At 42.0% G+C, this 12679-nt stretch overlaps 1 protein-coding gene across 5 annotated transcripts in view; it reads right to left on the bottom strand.

The window, feature by feature from the left end:
• LOC120296794 (lipase member K-like) overlaps window positions 1–12679 on the bottom strand; it is a 66787-nt gene that overhangs the window by 19087 nt on the left and 35021 nt on the right. For 2 of the 5 annotated variants that reach the window (XM_039318769.1, XM_039318770.1), the window contains exons 4-7: window positions 9279–9387; window positions 4367–4460; window positions 3948–4146; window positions 2359–2468 (exon numbers count right to left, since the gene is read on the bottom strand). In XM_039318769.1, coding sequence (XP_039174703.1) covers window positions 2359–2468; window positions 3948–4146; window positions 4367–4460; window positions 9279–9387 — 512 coding nt within the window. Of the gene's footprint in view, window positions 1–2358; window positions 2469–3947; window positions 4147–4366; window positions 4461–9175; window positions 9388–12433; window positions 12492–12679 lie in introns of those variants that run through there. The other 3 variants (XR_005553585.1, XM_039318779.1, XM_039318778.1) reach the window with 3 other exon arrangements.

Here is a 12679-nt window from a genome sequence, read left to right as displayed (position 1 = left end):
ATGTGGACTTCATAGGACTACCTCACGTAATATGTCAAAGACAACAGTTAGGTTTTTTATAAAGTTATTTATGGTTGAAACCATCAACTGCCTAGGTTGATGTCAACAAAGTTTATAATCCCTTGGCTTAGGTTATGAATTGACCATTGCTTATATGTTTATACCATATTTTTAATTGTTTTTAGAGAGAACACAGGGTAGTTTTAACTTCACAATAATACTCTGACCTGTGCTAAAAGACAATGCTCAAGATTATTCACTGAACTTGATATTCTTCTAAATGGAGGAGAAAAATAAGGCATTGGTTATTGCAAAACATCTCCCTGCCTGGATTTCTTTCCTACATATTTGGGAAACCATAAATAGTGCAGGCTCAGCCATGAAAATATGTAGAAAGCCAAGGAATATTGGTAAACCTGGGAAAAGATACCAGGAGATGAGCATAGACTTTGGAAAACAAGGCCAATATAAGATAGGTTCATAAAATTAACTTTCTTGAAAATAACTATGTCCATGAAATGCTTTTTTTGTTATTTCACACTATTGTTTTTGTAACCCCATCGTATCACCTCATAGAAACCTCTCATGTCTGACATATGTGCCAATAGAATATATGTTTAACTCATTCATATATAATATGAATCATTCATGTATTACTTCTTCTACCCTCAATTCAGGAATTCATCTCGGGATTCAATGAGGGTAGGGAAGGAGACTTCAACTTTTCATTCTGACTTTGATGTCATCAGAAGTGTGACATGACAAGGAAGGTGGTGGAGAGAGTGGTGAGAATGGCCAAAAAGATCATTGGCAGTTCCCTCCCTCCCATCCAGGACATAGCACAGAAGCGCTGCTTGATTAAGGTCCGTAAGATTATCTGGGACACTACACATCCTCTTCATGACCTGTTTCCCTTGTTACCTTCTGGGAGGAATCTTTATTGTATCCGCAGCAGAACATCCAGGTTCAGCCATAGTTTCATTTCATACAGCATTAACCTTGTGAACTCTCAAGCCTCCTCCTTCCATTATATATTCAAGACAGTATTTAATATGTATTTGTTATGTATAAGGGTGTGGGTCTATACCACAGATCAGCAACCCGCGGCTCTGGAGCTGCATATGGCTCTTTGAGCCTTCTCCTGCAGCTTCCAGCCTCCTCTACCATTTGCAGAGAGAGAGGGACAGAGACAGAGAGAGGCACTTGTGCTTCCCTTCTCTCTCTCTCTCCTTCTTTCTCTCTCTCTCTCTCTCTCTCTCTCTCTCTCTATGTGTGTGTGTGTGTGTGTGTGTAAAAAAGAGAGAGGCTTCACACTGCTCTCCGACAGGTGACAAGCTTATTGGGCGTGGCTCCTGCCTTGGCTGCGTCTTTGCAGGAAGAAGGAAGGGCAGGAGAGAGCCAGTCCAATAAGAATGTGTGTCAGCTTGTTGGAGAACAGCGTGAAGCCAGCTTGCCAGGTGAGCAGAAGATCGGAGTGAGGAAGAGAGAGAGAGAGAGAACTCATGCACAGCACCCTCTATTTCTTTTTAATTAAACTCTTCAATCAAGCCTCCCCTAGTGCGTGCACACGCACATGAGTTTTACGGCTCCCAGTGTTTTCTGTGGGAAATGGGTCCAAGTGGCTCTTTGAGTGTTTATGGTTGCTGACCCCTGGTCTATACATATGTTGTATATAGCATGTTTTAGGTGTGTTTCATATATGTGTTTCACTTTGAGAGCGGGCAACTAAATTTCATTTTTGATGTGTGCCGTTGTGCTCACAGTAAAAAAATGACAATAAAGGTTATCTTATCTTATGATCTAAACAGGGATTCCAGCTGGCTTTAGTAAAAATAATTTTCTAAATGTTGAGAGATACTATGGGATTAACAACCATGAATTAAAAGTGGTACTGGCTGGGCAAAGACACAGTCATCATGAGTTATCTGGAGAAAAACTCAGGAAAGAGGAAAGAAGGCAAATATGAATCAAATAAAGCCTGTCAACTAGGGGTTGGCTCTTTTCTCAGGGAAAAAAATGAACTTTATGCTTTAGGCTGTAGAGCAGGGGTCTTCAAACTTGGCCCTTTTATGACTTGTGGACTTCAACTCCCAGAATTCTTCAGCCAGGCATGTTAGACAGCTCAGGATGGGAAAAATGCACACATATGGTATTGATAGTTAAACAATTTGATCATTGCTAGGATGAGGCAAGCAGACAGAAGTAATTTGAACACTGGATCAATATCTCTGACACCAAATTAGCGGATAGTATATATCTGGCAACAAGTTTTTTCTCTAAAATTGGTTACTGATTTTACAGGTATCACCAAAAGCAGGAAAATCTTCCTGTAAAAAGGAATAGCAAATCATGACCTACCTATTGTGGATCCCAAAGCATGACCAGCATAAAAAATTTTCTGCTGTCCAGTTTTCTGTAGAATAAACTCTGTCATGGCAGTAAGATCATAAATGCCCATTTCATGGAAACTGCAAATGTAAAGATGCCGTGTAAAATATAAATATAACTCTCAACCCAGAATTCTCCCCTGAGGCACAGACTCAAAGTATATCATTTTGGACACATATGCAAAGATCTGGAGAAGTCTTTAATTCTCGGAAAGGTGGAAAGAAAGAGAAGAAAAGCAATTACAGCAGCAATTGGTGCATATTGGGAGACTTGAACATAGATCATCTTGGAGAAAAACTATCTATCAATGCATCCAATCATGTTCTACGGTTGTCCCCCTTGCAAATCATTAACAAGCATATTTAACCAACAGAATATGCAAACAACAAATCAATCTGGATAAAGAGGAGATAGAAATGCTTTTTAGGTCAGCTAATTGCTAACTGCAACTAAACAAGTTTAAATAAAATTATAAATTAGCAATCGCAATAGTATGTAACAGAATGTAAGAAGATTTACAGGCTTCCTTGACTCTTGTTTCTCCTATCTGATTAAACCATGATTAACCCATTGAAAAGGATGAATAAAGCAGTGAAGAACTTTTGGGCTGAATGAACATAATCTGGTTTTCTATACCACACCATTCAACCCAAAAGCTTGTCACTGCTTCATTGATGTCAGCCATGGAAACAAACAAGAGTATACTAAGATTTCAAATACTTGTTTCTTGATGGCTAAAGGAGCAGTTAAGGTCCCTACATAAAATTATCCCTTAGATTCAGCCAATCTATCCAGTTTCAAAGATGTATTTCCTGGAATTATTGAGTAAGAAGATGGCAATCATCCAGAATATCTGGTTCCATATTCAATAAGCTTTTGGCTGGGACATGGTAGTGATACAGCTACCTAACACTAGAAAATGAAAGTGTTCTAGACCTTTCAAGAGATTTCAACACAACTGATCACAGAACTTTTGAACGGGATTAGACATAGAGTATGACATTTGGTATTGTGTCCTGTTAGCCCAAATCAAGAAAGTAAGATGGGACATTTGCTCCACATTCCATTAAACACCAATATGATTTTTTTGCGGGGGATTACTCAATAACTTGCTGTAAATTCCAGAGGGCAATTAGAAACTGATCTGCCTTTTGGAAAACTAATGGAAAGCAGGCACTAGGTCAGAAAAGGACAATTTCTTGTAGAAACGCTCCTTTTCTGTCTCAATAGATTTATTGCAGGAGACAACTAGGCTGAGCCCAAGGGAAGGCTCAAACCCGTCATCAGTTTTGAGTCCTTTTGCGCCCAGAAGAGATCTAAGTCCAGCCCACCCTGAATTTCATTGATTCTTATCTACCGCCTATTTGCTTTGACTGTCAGGGTAATTCAGATTCTCTTAGAGAGCTTTAGTATGCAATAAGCCTATAATTATTTGAACTGCCTGAATGCCTGATTTTTTGCGCTTGACATCCTTTAACTGACCGTTGAATTGATTAATTGGTTGAATAACCAATTGACTGATAACCTGCTTGAGTAAGAGCTACATTTTAAATACTAACCTAAAATTCCAAAATTCTGTTTCATTAATTGAAAGATGCTTGTGACTTCTAGACCAGGAGTTTCCTCTGACATTTCCAATCCATACATCATACCCACCATCTGCTAGTATGAAGCCCAGGCTCTGGTGGGGTAAATTTGATATCCACACACTACCTTCCATAAGTAGTCCATGCATTAATAATATAGCAGACTTATTGCCTGAAAAAGAAAGAACTTCTTAAGTCAGATTCTTAATAATAAGGTTCATAGAATCAGAACTGCATAAAACCATGTTGGATGGAAAGTGACATTTTGATACTGTTTTTCTTCAAGGCACACATGAAGGGTTTTCTTTTTTATATGAATAAACACCACTGTCCTGATTATTTCCCAAGAAGTACTCACAACCTATATTTCGGTTTCTGCTTTTTTTTTTTACCTCCCAGAATTCTGTTCACACTTAGGTAATAGCCATCTTCTGTAAGGACCTCATATTCTTCACAACATAATCCCCAATATCTGATTCTCTCGCTCTGTAAAAATTGAAAGACAAATCAATAATGTAGAATAGATTGTGATGTAATGAGTGTGGCCCTGCACATACGGTATGTGGGGCAACCCGGAAATTATCTGAGAAATGATTACATGAGAAAAATACTTAAATCATTACTGAATTGATGAGGAATAAATCTAAATCATGGCTGAATTGATGAGGGGGAAAACTAAAAAATGTAAAAAAGTGCCGATGTTATTGAGTCAAGATCAACTGCTGGTGAATCTATGGATATATAGAATTTTCTTGTCAACACTTGAGGTAAAATAGTCTGGGGTAAAAAGTCAAGATAATAATAATAATAGTAACAACAACAACAACAATAATAAAGTTGGAAGGGACTTTGTAGGTCATCTAGTCCAACCCCCTGCTCAGGCAGCAAACCCTATACTATTTCAGACAAATGGCTCTTCTTAAAAACTTCTAGTGTTGGAGCATTCACCACTTCTGGAGGCAGGTTGTTCCACTGGTTAATTGTTCTAACTGTTAGGAAGTTTCTCCTTGGTTCTAGGTTGCTTCTCTCCTTGATTAATTTCCATCTGTTGCTTCTTGTCTTGTGTTCAGACGCTTTGGAAAATAGCTTGACTCTCTCTTCTTTGTGGCAGCCCCTTAGATATTGGAACACTGCTATTATGTCCCCCCGTCATCCTTCTCTTCATTAAACTAGACCGGGGTAGGCAACCTTGGCTCTTTTATGTCTCATGGACTTCAACTCCCAGAATTCCTGAGCCAGCATGGCTCAGCTTGGAAACCTCTCTCTTTCCCCTCAGCATGGCTGGCTCAGGAATTCTGGGAGTTGAAGTCCATGAGTCATAAAAGAGCTGAGGTTGCCTACCCCTGAACTAGACATACCCAATTCCAGCAACCGTTCCTTATATGTTTTAGCCTCCAGTCCCCTAATCATCGTGGTGACCAAAACTGGATGCAGTATTCCAAGTGTGGTCTTACCAAGGCATTGTAATTTCCTGGATCCATTTTTTTTTTCCTTTTTTGAACATCAGCTCTTTTCTGGTAGTTCCCCAGTGCTTCAGGATCTTTGAAAAATATAGGTCAGTGGTTCTGAGATCACATCTGCCAGCTCCTTGAGAATCTTGGGGTATAATCCATCTGGTCCTGGTGATTTGAACTCGTCTAGGCTGGACAGGAGCTCACTTACTATTTTCTTGCCTATCTTAACTTGTGTTTCTATTCTGTTTTTTATGGCACTATTTTTGATAGGTTGGTCTGTTTTTTCCCTTTGTGTGAAAACAGATGCAAAAAAGTGCTAAATAGTTCTGCTTTCTCCCTGTTGCTTGTCATCTTCTTGCCACTTTCACCCCCTAATGGACCAATCATTTCCTTCACTTTTTTCTTATTTTTTACATGTTGAAAGAAGCTTTTTTTGTTATTTTTGACTTTGGTTGCAAGCCTTAGTTCATTTTGAGCCTTAGCTTTCCTCACTTCATCTTTAGAGGCTCGGGTTATTTGCTGATATTCTGACTTAGTTATGTGCCACTTTCTATACTTATCCTTTTTATTTTTCAATTATCTTTCATGATGGCCACAACTGTGATCAAACTAGTTTTTTTATGTATCTTGCATAGCAGATGTTGAACCACTTTTGTGACTGCCTTCTTGACTTTTTTGGCCATAACCTACATATAATCCTGGCAGCAATTAAGAAGAAATTTATTATTGCCTTCTTCTGAGATGCTTTATGACTTCTTAGTCTGCCTAGTAATTTGTCCTCCAAACCTGGATTAACTTCAAGGCTCAGAAGCACTCAAGTATTGCTAACTCCTCAGACAATAAGACTATGCTTAACCAAGAATATTTAACATGAAGCAGAAGATTTAAGGTGATCTAGAGCAGTGGTGGCAAATCTTTTAGAGACCCAGTGCCCAAACTGCAACCCAAAACCCACTTATGTATTGCCGGGTGAATGTGGCCTGCTGGGTGGGCATGGCTACGGTGGTCATGGCAGACTGGGTGGGCATGGCTAGGGTGGGCATGGCCAGCTTGATGTTGGGGAGGGATGCCTGTGGGGGCCAGGCAGGGTTGGGGGAGATCCAGGGGGTCTCTGGCAGGTGAGGCAGTGGGCAGGAAAGCATCTTGCTCAGCTGATGGCTTGGGGGGGAGGGGGCAGTTACACCCCCTCCCAAATGCTGCCATCTCACGAAAGCAGGAAGAAAACTCCAAGAAGTGACAAGGAAAAAAAGTTAAAACAGAAGAGTGTCTCGCGATGGTTTTCTTTCCTTGGGAAGGTGGGGGAACATGGGGGAGGCTCCTGAGCCCCGCAGCTCTTCCAAGGGGGGGAGGAGGAGAGTGGGAGGGTCTGTGCTGAGATTGGGGCTCCTCGTACCTTCCACTGCCTGCCTGCACTCTTCTTCCACAAATGCCGCGGTTCTGCTTGCCTGGCAAGGGACACACGTGAGGCTGCTGCCTCGCTTGCCGTGCCATGGCTAGGCTGGACTGGGCTGGGCATGGACCCTCCATACCGATTCTCCCCCCATGGACATCAGGAGCACCCACCCCACCTACCCCTCATCTCGGGGGAGCTGCCACTGTCCAGCATTCTCCAGCCTGTCGCTAGCCAGCCGGGCATGCTGAGATGCCTCCCTTCAGGCTCCCTTGGCCTCTCCCCCCCTCCAGGCTGGGGCTGGTCATATTACTCCTTGTGGGCAGCACTGTGCCTGTACCCAGCCAGCCCTCCTCCTCCATCCTCCTCCTCCTTCTGCGGGCAGATCGCGGCTTACCGAGTCAGGCAGCACCTCTCCCCGCACGTGTCCTCAGGTGGAGGAGTTGAGCAGCTGTGGCTCTCGCTTCCCTCCAGCCTCCATCTGCCCGAGGCTCGAGCTCAGTGCACCAGCTGGCCGGCGATAGGCTGGAGAGCGCAGGATGGTAGCAGCTGCCCTGGGATGAGGGGTAGGCAGGGTGGGCATTCCCGATGTCCACAGGGGAAGAAGCAGCTAGGCCCAGTCCAGCCTAGCTCCAGCACAGCACAGAAAGTGAGGCAGCAGCCCCAAGTGTGTCGGACCTAACCTTCGCAGACTGCCCTTCTCTCATCACCCTACCTGGTTCCTTACCTCCGCCCATCTTGTTACGTAGACTCATAGCAGCGACATTGGGCAGGAGGAAGCAAACAGGGCTTGCTGAGAATCGAGCCATGTTTGCCACTGCCACTGCCAATCTCAGAGCCAGTGATCAGCAGGGCCCTGTCACGGGAGGACTCGGGACTGCTGGGGTCCAGCCTTACAAAGCCCACCTTCTTCTCGCCTGAACTGCCCATATACACACTCCCGTTGTGCGACTTCTGCACCATCCTGCAGTGGCAGCGGAGACATGGAGACTGATCGTGGGCTCAGAGCAGGTGTGAACGGAGCAGCCGCGCAGGGCAGAGGCACTGCCAGGGGCTGGAGCAGAGCCGGGCAGGACTGCGGCAGTGCAGAGACTGATTGAAGGTGTGAGCAAGGCAGCTGTGCGGGGCAGAGTTGCTGCCTGGGGCTGGAGTGGAGCCGGGTGGGACTATGGCAGTGGTGGTGATGTGGAGGCCAATTATGGGCATGAGCAATGCAGCTGCGCAGGGCAGAGGCACTGCCCAGGGCCGGAGTGGAGCTGGGTGGGACTGCAGCGGCAGCAGCAGCATGGAGGCCGATCACGGGTGTGAGCAAGGTAGCCGTGTAGGGCAGAGGTGCTGCCCAAGGCCGGAGCAGAGTCAGGCAGGACTGCAGGGTGGAGGTGGTGCAGAGGCCGATCGTGGGCGTGAGCGAGGCAGCCTTGCAGGACATAGGCACTGCCTGGGGCTGGAGCAGAACTGGGCAGGACTGTGGGGTGTCGCTGGGGTGGAGGTCGATCACAGGCCGAGAGGGACAACTGCACAGGGCAGAGGCGCTGCCCGGGGCCAGAGCAGGCAGCAGCATGGCAGCGGCAGAGCCAGGTGGAGATGCAGCGGCAGCAGCAACAGCTGGGTTGCTTTGGCCAAAGCAGCAGCGGTGGCAGTGCGGAGGAGACGAGGAGCGGTGCCCACAATCTGCCCTGCCTCCCCTCCGCCTGCTTTCTGCAGTTCCTCCTGGACCCCTGCTCCCGCCTTTAACCCTCCTGCCACCATGCAGGGTAAGGTTGCCGCCCCCGCCCAGATGCCCTCACCTCCCCGAAGAGGTTTTTTTTTACTAACCTGCCTTTCAGCTGCATTCTGTTTCTCCATTTGCTTCTCAGCCTTCGCCACGTGTTTGTGGGACTATCAGTAAAAAAAAAAGTTCCATCAGACTTTCTAACTTCTTGCGAGATCTCGTGAGATGGAACTTTTGTCTGATGGAACTTTTATTTTGTCCCACAAACACGTGGCGAAGGCTGAAAAGCGAATGGAGCCCAACCAAGCAAGCATCTTGAGATGATCCAATCTTTTAATGCAAAACAATATTGACTGCATCATTTTGGCACATATGAAAACAAAAAACAGCTATGATTAAATACCCCCTCCCCCAACCTTATAGTAAAAGTATAGAATATTTCCTTTTCCCATTCATGCAGTTCACATTGTCCAATTGGTTGTTACAATATTGTTATGAGAACATGTCTTGGGATTAGGCAGACACTTAGTGAAGTGTCCTTGGTTCCCACGGGCTGACTTCTTGATATCTGGAGCCTGCATTCCAGTTTCCCCTTCCCTCCCTCCAAGAATGTTGGCAAGCAGAGAAGCAATAATGGTCGCAACAGCATAAACATGCTTCGAACTTGACAAGGACAATGTTTAAGACAGGGGAGTAGGAGCAGGATGGGTAGGATGGGTACTGATTAATATTCTAAGAGCTCAACTTACTATATTCATAAATGATTCAGGATTCATAAATGTTTTGCCATTCACCTCTTCTGAATTCAAAATTCCTTGTGTGGTTATCATAGCCATCAGCATCCACATGGTGAAACATCTATAGAACAATGGAGTAATTACCAATGGAGGAAGATATGTATCTATTAAGCAGATTTATGGATACTCACACAATCAGAACATATAATGAGAGGGCCAGTTGGTCTAGTGGGTAAGGCACCAAGCTAGAAAGCAAAAACTGTGAATTCAAGTCCCACCTTAGCCATGAAAGCAAATTGGGTGACTTTGAGCCACTTACATTCTCTCTCAGCCCAACTCACCTCACAGGGTTGTTATTGCTGGGCAAATAGAAGGAGGAAGGTGTGTTGGATGTGTTGCCTTGAGTTATTTATAAAAAATGATAAAACAGGAAATGAATGAATGAATGAATGAATGAATGAATGAATGAAATGTAAAACAATCATCCATTGTAGTATAGGCATGACTTTAAATATAATTCAGTTAAGATATTGCAAGAGAGGGGAGAGAAAATAAAGAAACATAATTTAAATATACATCATTAAGTATACATATAAGCATAATAATGACTACAGCATTATTGGTAGACTGTAAATATAGAATGTTCTGCAATCATTTTATATATAGAAAATCATATTGATGTACAGTGTAAGACATAAAATGCATTTGGTAAAAATAATCTGATAAAGGAAACTTTTCAGATAACACATCACTCCAGGGACAAAATTGCATGGAGCTAATTGGATACACTGAACCCTAAATAGCCCCCTTGTTCTCCACTGTGCACTTGATAGAGGGAAAGGAAATGAAGATGCTCTGTGCTGCCCAACTTGATGTCCAACTGCTTCTTGTTTGGAAGAACATGAAGACTACAGTCAATTTCATTGAGAAGAAAGAAGGTTTCTTTTTACCAATGCCAGGAGGAACCCAGCTTGAGTCTCCTTGAGTCTCCTTCATGTGGCATCTCTGGATGAATTTGAAAGACTCAAACATTGTGATATGACTCTATACCCTGAGCATACAAGGTGCACAGGAGTTTCAAACCAAATTCTTGTGTAGAACATAATAAGCCAACCGTTGTAAAATGTTTGTTGCCGATTATCCCAGCATCAGCCACTTCTACTTTTTCAATGATGGGATTTATGTTGACATTTATGTGAGCTTTTAATTCCCAAAAAATATAGATACTGTTATGTTTCGAGATCGGTGAGGCATTGACGAGGCAATTGGTGCAAACAACAACCCATTTATTAAGTTAACACAGAAGCAGCACTAACTGCCTCTTAACCTCTATTTATACATATCACCACTAGGTGGCGGCCAATAGAATTAAAGCAGTATTTTCCGCTTAAACACAAGCTAACAAGCATGTAGACAGACAGTCTGGAGTTTAAACAGGCACAACTGTTTGACCGTTTCAAACAGTTTTCAAGTAATTCACATCAATACGTAACAGATACAATCACTAATAATCTTCCAGAAAGCTCCCTAATGATAAATCTTCCTAACTTCATCTTTTTCATTTTTTTCCAGTAGCAAATGAAGGTCAGATTCTATAATTAATGCAGGCATGTCAAACTGCCGTCCTGTGGGCCAGATATGTCACGCCAAAATCGCGCCCGCAAAACCGTGCCAGCAATGGGGGAAAAGTCGCAATACGTCACGTGACGTCATGTGACATTGCGAGTTTGACATGCCTGGATTAATGAAAAATAAACTTGAATTTAATCCACTTGTTAATGTTAACTTACTGCCTCCAGTGAAATAAAGATTACTGTAATTAAAAACTGGGGATACCTGTCTTTAAACAATTATATATTTCTTTTTTCAATATGCAAATGGCGCCTCAGGAAAAAGCTTGGCACTATATCATTAGATCTCTCTTTCTTTATGTGATGGGTTAGATTTTCTGAAAGGATTTCCAAATTTTCAAATCAGCTGCTTTGCTCTGCTTATTTTGATGGATAATTATATATCCTAGTTCATTTAATCTGGAGGTTAAGACACCAGGCTAAAATCAGGACTATGAGTTCTAGTTCTGCCTTAGACATGAAAACCAGCTGGATGATTTTGAGCCAGACATTCTTTCTCTCAGCCCAGGGCTGTTGTTGTGGAGACAATAAAAGGAACAAGTATTATGTTTGCCTCCTTGACTTATTTATTTATAACAATAACAGTAATAAAGTAATAAAATTCATTTATAAACAGTAATAAAGGTGGCACTTTTAAAAATAAATAAAAACAAAATTTAAAATATATATTAACTGGAATTATAATCTTAGTTTTTTCAAAATAGCTTTAAAACTTAAATATGTAAACCAGAGATAGCTAGAGAAAGTAGAAAAAGGAAGGAAGGAAGGAAGGAAGGAAGGAAGGAAGGAAGGAAGGAAGGAAGGAAGGAAGGAAGGAATTTCCTACTCAAACTAAAACCTACTTTAAAAAATCATATAGGCACAATCATATAGCTTTAACCTCAGCATTAGTCAAATGCATTTGATCAAAAAATGTAGCAACTATTCAAAAGTTACAATATTACCAAAAGTGATCAAAAATATTTTATCATAACTGTCTTTGGCCTAAAGAGCACTTTGTCCTAAACTATCAAAGTGTAATTTTTTATTTTCCAAAGAGAATCATTTTCTTGAATGAAAATTGCAGGACATAATTCTATATTGTGCCATATTGTGCCATAGTTATAGAGAAACATCTGTTTCTTTGTACATTATTTCTTCAAATGTAAAATAAAACAAAGACAAATTATCCACGTGAGATTTAAAATAACATTTCTTAAAAATTCGTGGTAAATGTACATTTATATGTGTCTCATTTAATCTTTAAATTCATATTTAATGTTATTAAATTCAAAATGTTTTGATACAGAATAATTCTCTTGTATGAATATGGATTAAAGTTAAACTGGGAAAGACTGGGATGGGAGGGGAGGAGAAGGAATTCCATGAGATAAATATCAGTAATTAAATAAAATCCTTCCCCAAAATTCATCCAGCAGCCATAGATCCAAACATTAATCCATTAGACATGGATCATTTTAGATATGAAAATTCCATTTCATCAATAAGCATTTTGAAAAACATGTTTTGATTGGCATGATGAAAGATAGAACTTACATTAATGTTGCTTTCTTTTCTTTCATTCTTCTCATTTCAAACCCAGCACACAATATTCCTGATGAGATACAGATCAGTTACCAATGTCCTCTCCTAAATGGTATGTTTTCTTCTCACTAACAAGTTTGAGAACCTCCCTTTATAAACCGTAGACACTTTCCAGCTGTAGCAATCTGCTGAGTGTAGCAGCTATTTGATCATATTTACACCCTGTTGGCTGATGTCTTCCAACCCAATCCAATAGGA

Source organism: Crotalus tigris, unplaced genomic scaffold, assembly GCF_016545835.1.
Source record: "Crotalus tigris isolate CLP2741 ecotype Arizona unplaced genomic scaffold, ASM1654583v1 scf7180000021533.416912, whole genome shotgun sequence".
NCBI lineage: Eukaryota > Metazoa > Chordata > Lepidosauria > Squamata > Viperidae > Crotalus > Crotalus tigris.
The sequence above is the reverse complement of the archived record's forward strand: the minus strand, read 5'-3'. Positions and strand labels throughout refer to the sequence as shown.